At 40.2% G+C, this 15806-nt stretch overlaps 1 protein-coding gene across 4 annotated transcripts in view; it reads right to left on the bottom strand.

Moving 5' to 3' along the window:
- The window catches only part of LSM14A (LSM14A mRNA processing body assembly factor), a 54834-nt gene extending 40780 nt beyond the window's left edge, over positions 1-14054 (bottom strand). For 2 of the 4 annotated variants that reach the window (XM_082607753.1, XM_082607754.1), the window contains exon 1: positions 13730-14052. In XM_082607753.1, the coding sequence (XP_082463879.1) occupies positions 13730-13850 (121 nt within the window). In that variant the 5' untranslated portion in view covers positions 13851-14052. Of the gene's footprint in view, positions 1-13729 lie in introns of all 4 variants that reach the window. The other 2 variants (XM_082607751.1, XM_082607752.1) reach the window with 2 other exon arrangements.
- Between the last annotated feature and the right edge of the window lie 1752 nt (positions 14055-15806).

The raw sequence follows: 15806 nt of genomic DNA, 5'->3' as shown, positions 1-15806 counted from the left end.
ATGAAGTATTCTCTCTGACCACAGTGGAATAAAGCTAGAAATTAATAATAGACGGGAAACTGGAAAATTCACAAGTACGTGTAAATTAAACTGACTCTTAAAGAACCAATAAGTCAAAGAAGAAATCACTAGGGAAATTAAGAAAAATCTGAAGACAAATGAAAAAGAAAATACCACCTGCCAAAATTAGGGGATGTAGAGAATGCCATACTCAAGCAGGAAATTTATAAATGCTACACTAAAAGAATCTCAAATGATCTTTATTAAGAAACTAGAAAAAGAACAAACGAAACCCAAATCCAGCAGAAGGAAGGAAAGAAATTATACTGGATTAGGGCTGAGATGAACAACATAGAGAACAGAAAAACAGAATCATCAGAGCCAAAAATTGGTTCTTTGAAAAGATCAACAAAATAGACAAACCTTTAGCTAGACTAGACTGACTAAAGAAAAAGATGAGCATATGTAAATAATTAAAATCAGATGAAAACAAGGACATTACTACCAACCTTATAGAGATTAAAAGACTCAGGAGAACGCTACAGACAATGTATACCAACAAAATAGATAATCTAGACAAAAAAGAAAAATTCCCAGAAACATACAAATTACCAAAACTAACTCAAGAAGAAATAGAAAATCTCAACAGATCTTTAACAGGTCCAACAAGAGACTGGACCAGTAATCAAAAACCTCCAAAGAACCAGGTCCAGTTTCACTGGTGAATTTTACTAAACATTTTAACATCAATCCTACTCAAACTCCTCCAAAAAAACAGAAGAAAAGGGAACACTTCCTAACACATTCTATGAGGCCAGCATTACCCTGATACCAAGGTCAGACAAAGATACTGTAAGAAAACTACAGACCAATATCTCTTATGAATACAGACACAAAAACCCTCAACAAAATACTGGCAGACTGAATCCAACAGTACATTAAAAGGACTATAAACCATGACCAACTGGGATTTTATTCTAAGAATGCAAGGGTGGTTTAACACACACAAAAATTCAATGTAATATGCCACATTAATAGACCAAGGTAGGGGGGAATGCCACAGGTTTACTGCAATAGATGCAGGAAAAGCGGTTGTTAAATTTAACACCCTTTCATGGTAAAGACACTTAGCAAACTAGGAAAAGAAGAAAACTTATTTTACATGATAAAGGGCATATATGAAAAACCCACAGTTAACATCACATTCAATGGTGAAAGACAGAAAACATTCCCCTCAGAACAGAAATAAGACAAGGATGTCCACTTTCACCACTGCTATTCAACAATGTACTAGAGGGCTTCCCTGGTGGCGCAGTGGTTGAGAGTCCGCCTGCCGATGCAGGGGACACGGGTTCGTGCCCTGGTCTGGGAGGATTCTCGCACGCCGCAGAGCGGCTGGGCCCGTGAGCCATGGCCGCTGAGCCTGTGTGTCCGGAGCCTGTGCTCCGCAACGGGAGAGGCCACAGCAGTGAGAGGCCCACGTACCGCAAAAAACCCCCCAAAAAACAATGTACTAGAAGTCTTAGCCAGCACAATTAGGCAAGAAAAAGGAATAAAAGGCATCCAAATAAGAATGAAGTAAAACTCTTTTTGCAGATGACACGATTCCATATATAGAAAAGTCCATAAAATCTATTTTTAAAAAAACTACTAGAGCTAATAAATGAAGTCAGCAAATTACAGGTACAACATCAGCACAAAAATCAGCCATGTTTCTACCTACCAACAATGACCAATCCAAAAAGGAAACTAAGAAAACAATCCCACTTACAACAGCATCCAAAGGAATAAAATATCTAAGAATAAATTTAACCAAGGATGTAAAAAACTTGTACGCTAACAATTACAAAATGTTGCTGAAAGAAATTGAAGACCTAAATAAACGGAAAGTCATCCCAGGTTCATGGATTGGAAGACTTAAGATGACAATGCTCCCCAAAGTGATCTACATACTCAGTGCAGTCTCTATCAAAATTACAATGGCCTTCCCCCTTCCCCCAGAAATGGAAAAGCTAACTCTCAAATTTATATGGAACTTCAAGGGAGCCTGAATAGACAAAAGAATTTTGAAAAAATTGGAGGACTCATACTTCCTGATTTCAAAACCTACTTACTACAAAGCTATAGTAGTCAAAATAGTGTGGTACTGGCATAATGACAGACATATAGATTTATGGGATGGAATACAGAGTCCAGAAATAAACCCAAACATCTATGACCAATTAATTTTAGACAAGGGTCCAAGACTGTTCAACAGGGATAATAGAACAGTCTCTTCAAAAAATGTTCTGGGACAACTGGATAACCAAATGTGAAAGAATAAGGGTGAAATCGTACCTTACTCCATATACAAAAATTATCCCTAAGTGGGTGTGATATTGAGATATGGTAAGAAATACATATATATATATGTCTTTGTCTCTAGCTCCTGGCCAGAGTGCCTAAAACTTCTCTAATTTCCTAAGAGATAAAGGTACTAAGAGCATCTTTTGTTCTAATGTTTGGTCTTTGACCCTGGTTTCTGACATAGAGCTCCTAAATCTCTTGGCATTTCCTGGGTGATATCAGAGCATCTTTTGCTCTAATGAGGAGACTCTTGGTGAACTCCTGGATAGCTTCAGGAAGGGGGCTGGACATCAGAAAGACGAAGCTATGATAAGGAGCTTGAAACTTTCAGCCTCACCTCCCACCCTCTAAGGAGGGAGAGGGACTTGAGATTGAGTTAATAATTGATCACACCTATGTGATGAAGCCTCCATAAAAATCTGTAAACTATGGGGTTTGGAGAGCTCCCTGGCTGGTAAAGATGTGGAGGTGCTGGGAGAGTGATGTGCCTACAGAAGGCATGGAAGCTCGGCACTACTTCCCACATTTTGCCCTATACATCTCTTTCATCCGACTGTTCCTGAGTTGTGTCCTTTTATAATAAACCAGTAATCTAACAAGTAAACTGTCTCCTGAATTCTCTGCGCTGTTCTAGCAAATGATCAAACCAAGGAACGGGTTGTGGCAACCCCCAATTTATAACCAGTTGGTTAAAAATGCAGGTCACAAGCTGGGACTTGAGACTGGTGTGGGGAGTGGGTGGGGGGAAGTCTTATGGAACTGAGCCCTTAACCTGTGGTATCTGACACTAACTTCACATAGACAGTGTCAGAATTGAGTTAAATTGCAGGACACCCAGTTGGTGTCCAAGGAGTTGGAGAATTGACTGATGTGGGAAATCCCCCCCACCATCCACAATTTGGAAGCCAGAATGGAGGAGAAACACAGAATTTTTCTTTTAGTGGGTCAATGACCTAAATATAAGAGCCAAAACTATAAAAATATTAAGAGAACATAGGAGTAATCTTTATGACCCTGAATTTGACAACGGATTCTTAGATTTGACACTAAAAGCAACAGCAACAAAAGAAAAAAAAACAGATGAATTGGACTTCATAAAAATTAAACCCTTCATAAAAATTAAACCCCTTCTTAAACAGTATTAAGAATATTATTACTGAGCCTGCGCGTCTGGAGCCTGTGCTCCGCAATAGGAGAGGCCGCGATAGTGAGAGGCCCGCGCACCGTGATGAGGAGTGGCCCCCACTTGCCACAACTAGAGAAAGCCCTCGCACAGAAAGGAAGAGCCAACACAGCCATAAATAAATTAATTAATTAAAAGAATATTAAAAGACAAGCTATGAAATAAGAGAAATGTTTGTAAGTCATATATAAGCATTTAATATGTAGAATATATAAAGAACTCAATAAATTGTTAAAGACAAACAATCCAATTAAAAATGAGCAAAAACTTGGAGACACTTCTCAAAAGAAGATATACAAATAACCAACAAGCTCATGAAAAGATGTTTAATATCATAAGTCATTATGGAAATGCAAATCAAAACCAACATGAAATACCACTTCACAACTACTAGGATGACTTTAATAATAAAATCAGAAAATAACAAATATTGATGAGGATGTGGAGAAATAAAAATCCTTGCACACTGCTGGTAGAAGTGTGAAATGGTGCAGCTGCTGTGGAAAATAGCTCGGTGGTTCCTCAAAAAACTAAACATATAATAACCAAATGACTCAGCAATTTCACTCATATATAAAAAACCTATGTCCACACAGAAATGAATGTTTCAAGTAGTATTATTCATAATAGTCAAAAGTTGGAAACAACCCAAATGCCCATCAACAGATGAACAGATAAATTTACACACACACACACACACACACACACACACACACACACACACACACAAATTATCCAGCCATAAAAAGGAACAAAATGCTGATACATGTTACAGCTAGAAAGAAGCTCCAAAGCATTATGCTAAGTGAAAGACGACAGACACAAAAGTCACCTATTATACAATCCCTTTTACATAATATACCCAGAATAGGAAAAGCCAGAGAGACAGAAAGCAGATTAGTGGTTACTGAGGAAAGGCGGGGAAATGGGGAGGGAATTTCTTAATGGGTAAGGGGTATTTTCCCAAGGTGATGAAAAAGTTTTGAAATTAAGAAGTAGTGGTTACACAACACTGTGACTAAACTAAATGCCACTGAATCATATACTTTATAATGGTTAATTGTGTATTATATGAATTTCACATCAATAACATACACTGGGACTTCACTGGCAGTCCAGTGGTTAAGACTCCGCACTTCCACTGCAGGGGGCACAGATTCAAGCCCTGGTCTTCCTGGTACGGAAACTAAGATCCCACATGCCGGTTTCCCTGGTGGCGTAGTGGTTGTGAGTCTGCCTGCCGATGCAGGGGACACGGGTTTGTGCCCTGGTCCGGGAAGATCCCACATGCCACGGAGCGGCTGGGCCCGTAAGCCATGGCCGCTGAGCCTGCGCGTCTGAAGGCTGTGCTCTGCAACAGGAGAGGCCACAACAGTGAGAGGCCCGCGTACTGCCAAAAAAAAAAAAAAAAAATCCCACATGCCACACGGTGAGACAAAACAAAAGCAAACCCCCCCCACACCTCCCTACAAATATAGCTGGTAAGAGAATACACAAAGTGATAATAATAGTTGGATCAGAATGTTAAAACTAGGGGTGGTTGTCCTCTATATTCTCAACTTCATCATGTTGTTACCTTGCTTTAATAAGTATTCTAGTTTTTCTTATTCCCCAAACTAGAAAAGCCCAAATTTTAGGCCAGTGTTCAAAAGAGGGGGAAGTAGGGAAAATACTTTTTTTTTTCTGTTAGTCTTAAAAGAATATAATCAATTCCCCACTCTGGCTACAAATAGCAAAGATTTATTAATAAAAATGTATACCATGATACTCTTTTTTTAAAAAAGAGATAGGGTCAAAGTTCTGGCAAAATCATTTATCTAAAATATCTCTACCTCTAAATCAAGGCAAGCTCAAATATCACACTGTCAAACCTGGTTAACAGTATAGTAACACCCATACCCATAGTCATAGTACATGACTACAGGGAAGAGCTATAGTGACCAAATTCCCAATACAATACCTCCATTATAAAATGCCAAAGCTTTCTAAGTTTAAATGATAAATATGTCCAGAGTTAAGTATGGTTATCATCCTCAAAATAACATTAATATTTTCCAAAAGCCTTAACTTTTTTTTTTAAGTCTTTACTGAATTTGTTACAATATCGCTTCTGCTTTATGTTTTGGTTTTTCAGCCCCCCCGAGGCATGTGGGATCTTAGCTCCCTGACCAGGGACTGAATCTGCACCCCCTGCAATGGAAGGCGCAGTCTTAACCACTGGACCACCAGGGAAGTGCCAAGTCTTAACTTTTGGACACAAACTAAAAATTATAAATTAGGCTCTAATACTGATTGATAAAGAAGAAAAATAAGTCTGTTGAATACTAAAATGGGAGAGCAATAAACAAAAGGTTGAATTATTCAAGAAATGTCCAAAAGTTAGTTGCAAAACTAAGGCTAAGTTCAAATGGAAATCTAGAATAACATTTACAGTGTAGTTTTTTAAAAAATTATTTTTTAATTTATTTATTTAATTTATTTATTTTTGGCTGCGTTAGGTCTTCATTGTTGCGCGCGGGCTTTCTCTAGTTGCGGTGAGCAGGGGCTACTCTTTGTTGCAGTGCACGGGCTTCTCACTGCGGTGGCTTCTCTTGTTGCAGAGCACGGGCTCTAGGCACATGGGCTTCAGTAGTTGTGGCTCACGGGCTCTAGAGCGCAGGTTCAGCAGCTGTGGCACATGGGCTTAGTTGCTCCGCGGCATGTGCGATCTCCCCACATCAGGGCTCGAACCCGTGTTCCCTGCATCGGCATGCGGATTCTTAACCACTGCGCCACCAGGGAAGCCCCATGATGTAGTCTTAAAGTTAAAACTCCTGTCAAGTATCAGTTTTAAGACCTGGTCCCAGACACTTACCCAAACTTAAGTTCCAACCAAGCTCATTATTCTCCATACACGGAGCAGGTTTTCTGTCCTCTACCAAAACAACTCCCCACATCTGACCTACCCTAAATTTCAGCTTGGATACTACTTGTATTCATCATGGTTCTCCAGAGAAACAGAACCAACAGGATGCACGTATACACACACAGACACAGAGAGATTTATTTTAAGAAATTGGGCTCATGTGAAAATCCAAAATGTGCAGAGTAGGCCAGCAGGCTGGAGACCTGGAGAAGAGTTGTGTTTGAGTCCAAAGGTGGTCTGCTGGCAGAATTCCTTCTTGCTCAGAGGAGGTCAGTCTTTGTTCTATTAGGGCCTTCACCTTGACTGGATGAGGCCCACCCATGTCCCACATCATGGAGAGTAAATATGCTTTAAAGTCCAGTAATTTAAATATTAATCTGGTTCAAAAAACACCTTCAGAAAGGTCCAGAATATCTGACCAAATATCTGGGCACTGTGGTCCAGCCAAATTGACACAACACTAGCCATCACACAACTCCACCAGTAATATTCCCAGATGGAAGTAACACTTTCAATTGTGCCGTATATTGCTGATCAGTCAAGTAGACTGAGAATAGGAACCAACCACTGAATTTAGCAACATGGAAGTCTTTGGTAACCTTAATGTAGACAACTCCTTCAAGGAGTTCTGGTGCAGAGGGAAGGAGGGAAATGGGGCAGTAGATAACAAAGAAGAACTGCATTAAGAGTAGTAGTGCTTTTTTGTTGTTGCTGTTTTTAAGATGGGTGAAATAACAGCATATCTGTGAGTAGACAGGAAGGATCTGGTAGAGAAAGAAAAACTGAATACATAGGTGAGATAGAGTAGAGAACTGCTAGAGCAATGTCCTTGAATCATCAAGAAGGGATGAAATCTTGCACAAGTGGAAGGGTGGCCTTAGAGAGAACAGTTTATCTATATTGACCAGAGAAAAGGAGAGGTTTGGAGCAGATGCAGGTAACTAGGTACATGTGGGATGAGTTGATAAAAATTCTCTTCTGTTTGCTGTTCTCTTCTCAATTAAATAGGAAGCAAGGTTCACAGGCTGAAAGTGAAGATGGGGGAAGAGGTGGTGGAAGTCTGAGGAAAACAAGGAACGGAATAGTCAGGCAGAAAAATGGAACGAATGGACTATGGAAATACAGTATATATATATATATATATATATGGGAAGTAGCCATGACTGCTGGGCTTAGTGAACATAAATGTACAGTGAAATTGGCCAGCATGTCTGTGTTGACACTTGTACAAGAAAGTGGGAGAGGGAAAGGGGGATTGACAGTATATGCTCTGTACTGGCTGTAACAACTCCTTGTGGAATTAAAGCAGGAAGTAAAGTTATGAGGGGAGTGTGGGGCAGTGAAAGGTAGTAAGATCAACAGACTATAGACTACAATAGATCTGAATGACTGATGGAGTTGGGGTACCTAGACAAAGATGGAGACAGTGGTTGGAAATAAGACTGAGATAGCTACTCTCTCTTAAGCACCTACCATAAAACAGTTAACTTTTGATATTATCTCATTTAATTCTGAGAATGACTCTGAAAGATGGGCGTTATTATTCTTATTTAAAAGATGAAGTTAAAGCTAAGGTTAAATTACTTGTCCAAGGTCAAAGAGCTACTAAGTATTCCAACTGGCCTTTTGGGTCACATTTTCTTTCAGAAATGAACACCCCAGAAAACTAGAATAAAATCCTTGTGAATAAAATATTTTACAGACTAACTCACACTTTATCCATTAAAAAAACTTACTTCAATGATATCCAGTTTTTAAAACGGCTAACTGAAGTATTACTTTAAAGCATCATAGAGAAAATAAAAGGTAAACTGTTTCTATAGAAAGCACCTTCTATCATGGAGTAATAAATTCAAGTTCAACTGTCTACAGTTACTGCTATTATTACTTTGGCACTGAGTTAAATATAAAATTCTTGCTATGTGCCATGCACAGGTAAGATCTCTTTACTCTTAATATTTCCTTCCTTCTACTATTATTTTCTTCAGGCTTTACGTTGTTTTCTTTACTTCTGATTCAGAAAGTCATTGCTTATTTTACTCCACTGGAAAATGTACAGTTAGTTTTTGGCACTTGACCCAAGACTCCCAGAATTACCAAGAATTTCTGCGGACTATGTATGCAACAACAACAAACTGTTTCCAAGGCTCCGAGTTCTGGCAACCTCACTAAATAGGGCGACCAAAAGAAACTGCAACATTAAGTTTCACTAGATCTTTGCTGTTCTAGGTAGTGATTTTGTGAATTGCTAGATTTGGATCCCCAACTCATGCGAGAATGCAAGAAATCAATAAAGCACTTCACAGGCATTTCATCCATCACACAAAACTCTCCCACTCTCTGAAGTTTATGACTATGTGGCTAGTAAACAGTCAAGAAGTAGGTAAGCTATGCCAATGGGCAAGACTTAGCAGATAAGTAAGGAAATAATCCATTACCAATTTACCCGCTTTTATATTCCTCCACCAGTCACTTGATTTTAAAAACAAATCATTTTAAAAGCAGCTGGCTTATATAATCATTCTTCTTCACAAAGTCTCTTTTCCTAATTCAGTGGCAACCTGGTTTCATTTGAGGGGTATATTATCCAGGTACAGCTAACTAAATATACGTTAGATAAGAATTTCATTTAATTTTATTTAAATACTTTTAAAATCTACATATATAATGTTTATAGAAAATGTAAGCTTCCTCCAACTTTGAGATTCCCATAATTAGAAACCTTCAATAACTACAAGTATCCTTTTCATTTATTCAAATACTTACCAAGGGTCTGCTATGTGCCAGGCACTGTTCCAGGTACTGAGAATAGAGCAATGAATGAGACAAAACTCTCTGCCTTCACGAAGCTTCCATTCTGTGGGAAATCTCTTGGTATCCAGGATCTAGTATGTGTCTGGGCATCATATTCACAAACACAGGTGCAAATACAATTGGAAGTATCCCACAAACTATTGATGCATGTCATCACTTTGCAATTCCCTCAAACATCCTGAACTGATTCTTCTCTTAAATTTTAAATGAAAACTATAATTGAGCTTGAGTCATAAGGTGAAACTCTGTCTCCCCAACAATGTCATTTAAATCATGTCATAAGATTTTTTCCTCTTATATCCCTATTCTCCAAAATTTCTTACTGTTGGGGGAGGGAACATACCTATGTATTTTAATTTTAAAGAGAGATACAATTGTGAACATGGAATTTGGAGATATCCTCAAGAGACTTCTATAAGATTAATAAACTAAAATGCTAATTAACTTCCATTTATTCATTCATTTAATAAATATTCGTTCATCCCAGGAGCTCAGACTCTATGTGGGGAGCTAAGGTGGAGACAATAAACACATGCAAATAAACAAAGATGATTATGTGTAGGTCACGATCAGTATTAGGAAGAAAAAAACGCAGAGCTGTGACAAAGACTATAAGAAACAAACTACAGCCCAGGTTATCTACTAACATACTTAGACCTACATTAAAGTCTTTCTAGGTTGCCTTTAAAACTTCCTGACATTGATTCAGAAGATTGAGTATTAAAGTTCATCAAACTTACCTCAATTTCACTTTATAGAACTAGAGCTAGTCTGTGAAATCTCTAGCAGAAAATAAAAGACATCACCCATTCAGCAGTACCTCTGGGATTGGGCTTTTGATTATATACAGTGTGACCATACAATTTATTATCCAAACTGCAATATTTTCAAGAGAGAAAAGGGATGTTTTAACCATTACGCCAGAATAACAGGCACAAACAAGGACTTTCCACGAGGGCAAACCAGGCCATATGGTCACCCTAATTACATACTACTCAAACAGAACTAGTCCAAAATTTCAGGAGTATTTTATAGTTCCAGATGGATTTAAATTGTAAGTAATATCCAAGTAAAGAATCTAAATTATAATCTGGACCACATAAGCCAAGTGATGCCCTTACTAAATTTAAAGATTTAAATACCTCACAACATATACAAAATTAATTACAGGCGTATTATAGACCTAAATGTGAAAAGGCAAAATAAAAAAGTTTTGAAAAGATAATCAAAGTAACTCCATGACTTGGGATAGGGAAAAACTCCTTAAAAAAAAAGGAAAAGAAACACTAGCCATAATGAAAAAGAGTGATAAACATGTCTACATTAAAAGAACTTCTATTCACCAAAAGAAACCATTAAATGGGAAAAGAAACTTGTAACAGATACATCCAGCAAAGGATTCATATTCTAAATACTGAACTCTAGAAAAAAACATGCAATTCAATAGGAAAATGGGCAAAAGATTTCAAAGGCACTTCATGAAAAGATGAAATCCAAACGACCAAGATGTGAAAAGGTGTTCACCTCATTAGTAATCAGGGAGATTAAAACCAGGTACAAATACATACCCACCAGATTGGATAGAACTAAAACATAAAATACCTTATACTAAATATTATTGTTGAAGGATGTGGAACAACTATAACTTTCATATACTGTACTAATAATTGAAATAAAAACTAGTAAACAACTACTTTGGAAAACTGTTTGTCATTATCTAATAAAGACACACAATCCCCATGATCCTGCAATTCAAAGTATACACCATAAAGAAAATTACGTAAACATGCATCAGTAAACTCAAACACAAATGTTCACAAAGGCATTGTTCATAATTGCCAAAAACTATAAACAATTTAAACAACTGTAGAATATGCAAAACAACTGCAGAAATAGATAAACATATAATATGCATGATGGAATACTATCTCCCAATAAAAGCCAAAATAAATATATACAAGATGATTCCATTTATATAAAGTTCAAACACGGACAAAACGCTATCATTCAGAGATGTAAACTTAAGTGATAAAACTATGAATGTCAGAATAACATTTATATCTAGCTTAAGAGGGTAGTAGTTGATGGGAAGATGGGGTGGAAGGCTTGTAGGATGTCGGCAATGCCTGTCTTACCCTGGATGGTAGTTACAAGGATCTTTGTTTAAAAATATTTCATTTTATCTACTTATCTTTTCAACATGTGTGGTTATATTTCACGATAAGAAAAAAAAAAAAAAGACAGCTCCCTAGAGGGGAAAAAAAATTAGCATCCTAAAAAGAATTCTAAGAATGTTAAAGAGATTAACTCACTCCATAGTTTAAAAAGAGTTAACAAGGATCTCTAAATCCAAATACACACTGTATTCTAAACATACAGTATTCTAAAATCCATGAATAAACTTTTGGCTTCAATCTGTTATACCGCCACTCTTCATCCAAATTTTGAAAAAGGTGGCATTTCAGATATCAAATTACTCAACAAGTCATGTAAATTCTAAAATTTTAAGACCAAACACCCCACTTCTAATTTTGAAATTTGAAATAAGTGCCCGGTTGTTGACTGGATAGTTATAAAGTAGTTTTAGATTAGATACTGCTAGGTAGAATAATATCAAGATTTGATAACTCCAATTTTTTGCAAACACAAATTCCCAAACCTCTGTTACACATTAAATAACTCATATTTCTTAAGAAAAAAGAATATATTATTTATGTGGGGTTAAATATCAAAGCCATAAGTAGAGACATAAATTCAATGATTAAAAAAAATCTTTTCATTGCTGTACTTATATAACATATTTATCAAGTCATGATAAAAAGGACAAATTATGTTTTGCATACGATTTTAACTATTACAGACTAACAAAATGTTCACTGACCCTAGAAGCTGTTGAAAGGATAATTTGTAAAAATGTGGATCGTTATTAAAATACACTTTTTAGGTTCTTGCATAAAAGAGTGTACAGATTTTTTTAAAAGACTGAAATGAACACATTAGAAATCTTTACAATGTACAGATTTTTTTCTTTGTGAGGAGTGAAGGAACTGGCAAGACACCTTAAAATTCAGATTAGGTAAAACAATGCCTTTTTTAAAAGCTATTAAACCACTTTAAAGAGAAATACTGTTTTCAGCTTGTATGTGGCTCCCACCAAGAACTTTAGAGGACCTTTTTCACAATCTCACAAAGTCATAAAAATTAAAACATTATACAGCTAAATATGCACGCGGGGGGGGGGGTCGGTGGGAGGGGAGAGGAAAGAAAATTAAGATAAAATAATTTAAGGCTCCCTACCCAGATATAAGATTTGTCCCAACACGAGTGCTATTAAAAAGGATGTACCAGAGAATCCAAAAAAATGTCATTAAATACTTGCGTGATACCGCGAAATGACTCTCCTGGGTCAAAGATTAATCTTTTAAAAAAAATAGATTTAGAAAATTTGTTTCCTGTCGCCGGACCTCTCTCCTTATCGTGCTATTCATTCTATAACTCTACCATGTGCTGCGAAAATTATCAATACCTTAGTTATCTTGCTTCCCTCTCCTAAGTGTTCCAAAAACTTGTGAGGTTTCTTTTAAGATCAGGAGCTAAAGTTTATTTTCTTCCTGGTTTCCTGGCGGAGCTAAAGCCCAGACGTGTAAACGGAAACAAAACCCACAAGACTGTGGCGATGCTAAATATTTGGGGGAGAACACCTTCCTCCCCGACCCCAGAACTCTGTACCAGGGAGCCTCCACGGGGGTCGGTCAGCGCCCACTGACCACTCAGAACAAGGGTCCTGGAAAAAGCTTGAACATTTCTTCCCCCCGGGCTTCCAGAAACAAGGCCGAAACGAGAGCAGCAAACATTTTTAAAGAGATGGTTGCACAACAGGTTTGGAGAAGGATTCCGGTCTAACAGGTAAATACCACACAGGAGACAAGTGGGATGTGATCTGCTCCATGGTACCAATGGCATTTCGAGACCGTCTGCGTCGCAGAGGAAATCCAAAGTTTGGGCACATCACTTACAGTTCACCTGAGGGATATGCAGCGAATTGAAATTAAGAACGCGAGAAAATGGGTGCCGGAGAATCAACAAATCAGCACTTTAAGACTAGGCGGAAAAATTCTTTGAATACTCAGGCTTTGTTTGATGCTAAAACGACAGAAGCACCGAATTTCGGAGTTGGAAGACGCGTATCTCCTTGCTCTTCGGCCCGTTCCCGGACTTCAGGACCGCCGTGCCCGCCTCGCTCCCGGTCCTTAGTCCCCGGATTGAAGGCGCGGACCTTGGGGCAGAAGCCTGGGAGCCCGGGGAAGGCCGCGGCCGGGCCCAGCCCGCGACGCCTGAGCCCGGAGGGAGGGAAGGGGGCGGCCCCGCTCAGGAGGACGGCGGAGGGAGTAGGAAGGGAGCGAGGAGGTCGCGGGCCGAGAGCCGGGCGCAACCCCGAGCGCCCGGCCCGGCTCCACACCGAGAGGCCCACCCCGGCGTACCTTTGGCGAGAGCTACGGTAGAGTTCTCGGTGTCGATAGTGTAGAGGATGCCCTCGTAGCGGATCTCCGCCTTGGAGATAAGGCTGATCTTGCTGCCGATGTAAGGGGTGCCCCCGCTCATGGCGCCGGCGCCGCCGCCGCTCCCGGCCGCTCGCAGAGAGGCGGATCCCGCGCCGCTGTGGCCGCTCCGCACGCCCGCTTGCTCCGTAGGCGCCTACAGCAGCCGCCTCAGACCCAACATGGCGGCAGCGCCGGCTCCGCTACCCTCCCCCAGCCTCCCGCCCTCAAGCCGCGGCGCAGCGGCTGCGGCGGCGGCGGCTGCGGCGGCGGCAGCACCAGCGGCGGCGGCGCGAGGCATGCTGGGCCGGGGAGGCCGCGCTCTCGCGAGACTCGGCCGGCTGTGGGCAGCTCCGGATTTCTTGGCAGCCTCAGTAATTCTAGCTTCGCCGCTTGGTTTGGTCTGTCGGTACGGTGCCCGCGCGGCCCGAGAGGAGATTCACGGAGAGGCCAAGTTCCTCGAGACGCCAGGACACTGTGGGCTGGAGTGGCGGCACGCGCGACCCTCTTGACCTCAGCTGCGGCCTCCGCCATTTCCAGACCCATTGTATCTTGTCCTGAGTCCGGTGTCATTGCAAAAGTGGATCCTTCTACCTGGAAAGTTTCCAACCCGCCTCCAGTCTCCTGGTGAGCCCCTTTAAGACCCAGGCACTTCGTCTTTGAGGCAGCTGCGCCCCTCATGGAACCCTCATGGCCCCATTACAGCATGTTACCCAGCGAGTCTCCCCTCTTCTCCACTTCGCTGCTCCTGGAGGTGGGATTCTGTCCAGCACTTTCAGATTGCCTTATCCAGGCTCATTGCTTTCAATGCCATTGCACACAGACCAATCCCAAGTGTTTGTCTGAAGTTTTGTTCAGTTCTGTGAACTCTGGATTCATATAAGCCATAGCCTTGTTAACTAAAAAAAAAAAAAAAAAAGCATAACCTAAGGGTTGAGAATTGTGTTTAATTTCGGGATTTTGCTGAGGATTTAAGCCTGGAGATAGCCTCTGAGATAGCTCTGAGGGCCTACTGGGAAGAGGTAAGGGAGGAGCCAGGATATATAGGAGTTTTTGAGAAAACGAAAACAAAAGATCAACCCAGGTAGCCTAACATCAAAAGATTACTCTTAACTGAAGATAAACCAGGCATCTCAAGTTAATGAATTTACCACTTCTCTATGTACGGGAAGATGTAAGAGACTGGGCTCATTGAAATCATCCTTTTGATATGCACCTTAACTATCTAGGGTTAGTAAACTGTTTTTCTCCGTCCTGAAGCTCCTCAGGGTGCACAGTTGGGGGTGGCTACTGTGACTGACGGCTTGATAGCTGTAAAATCCTTATGTTTACTTATATGGCAGGCGACGTTCACAGCCTCTTCAGCATCAGCATCTCCAGCTGAATGTCTAATCGGCAACTTTGTGTGTCCGAAGCCATAATCCCGATTTCCCCTGTAAACCCAACCTTTCCACTCAACTGTTCACGCCCACATCTGTCCTGACTGCAAAATCCTGTCCGTTTCACATATAGAATATATCCTGAATCTGAGCACTTCTCACCATCTTCACCCCTACCCTACAATAAGCCACCCTTACTCTGGCCAGAATTATTGCAGTAGCCTCCTAAAAGTTCCTTCTACCTTTGCCCATGTCCCCAGTAGTTTATTCTCAACACAACAGCCAGAGGGATCTTGTTAAAAAATCTAAGTCAGATCATATCCTTCCTCTATTCAATACTCCTCTCCCCAGTGATCTCATATCACACAAAATGAAAGCCAGACTCCTTACTTTGGCCTATAAGGACGTACATGATTTAGTCCCTTGTTACCTCACTTCACCATTCTGTTCTAGCCACCCCTTTTTTACCCAGAACTTTCCCACTTTATTCAGCTCTCTACTCAAGTGTCACCTCTAGAGATGACTTTCCTTACTGTTTGGTTTAATACCACCTAGGACTTCCCTGGCGGTCCAGTGGTTAAGACTCTTCTTCCACTGCAGGGGGCACAGGTTTGATCCCTGGTTGTGGAACTAAGATCCTG

This window comes from Mesoplodon mirus (genome assembly GCF_964341445.2).
Source record: "Mesoplodon mirus genome assembly, chromosome: 19".
Taxonomy (NCBI): domain Eukaryota; kingdom Metazoa; phylum Chordata; class Mammalia; order Artiodactyla; family Ziphiidae; genus Mesoplodon; species Mesoplodon mirus.
This window is presented reverse-complemented; position numbering and strand designations above follow the sequence as displayed.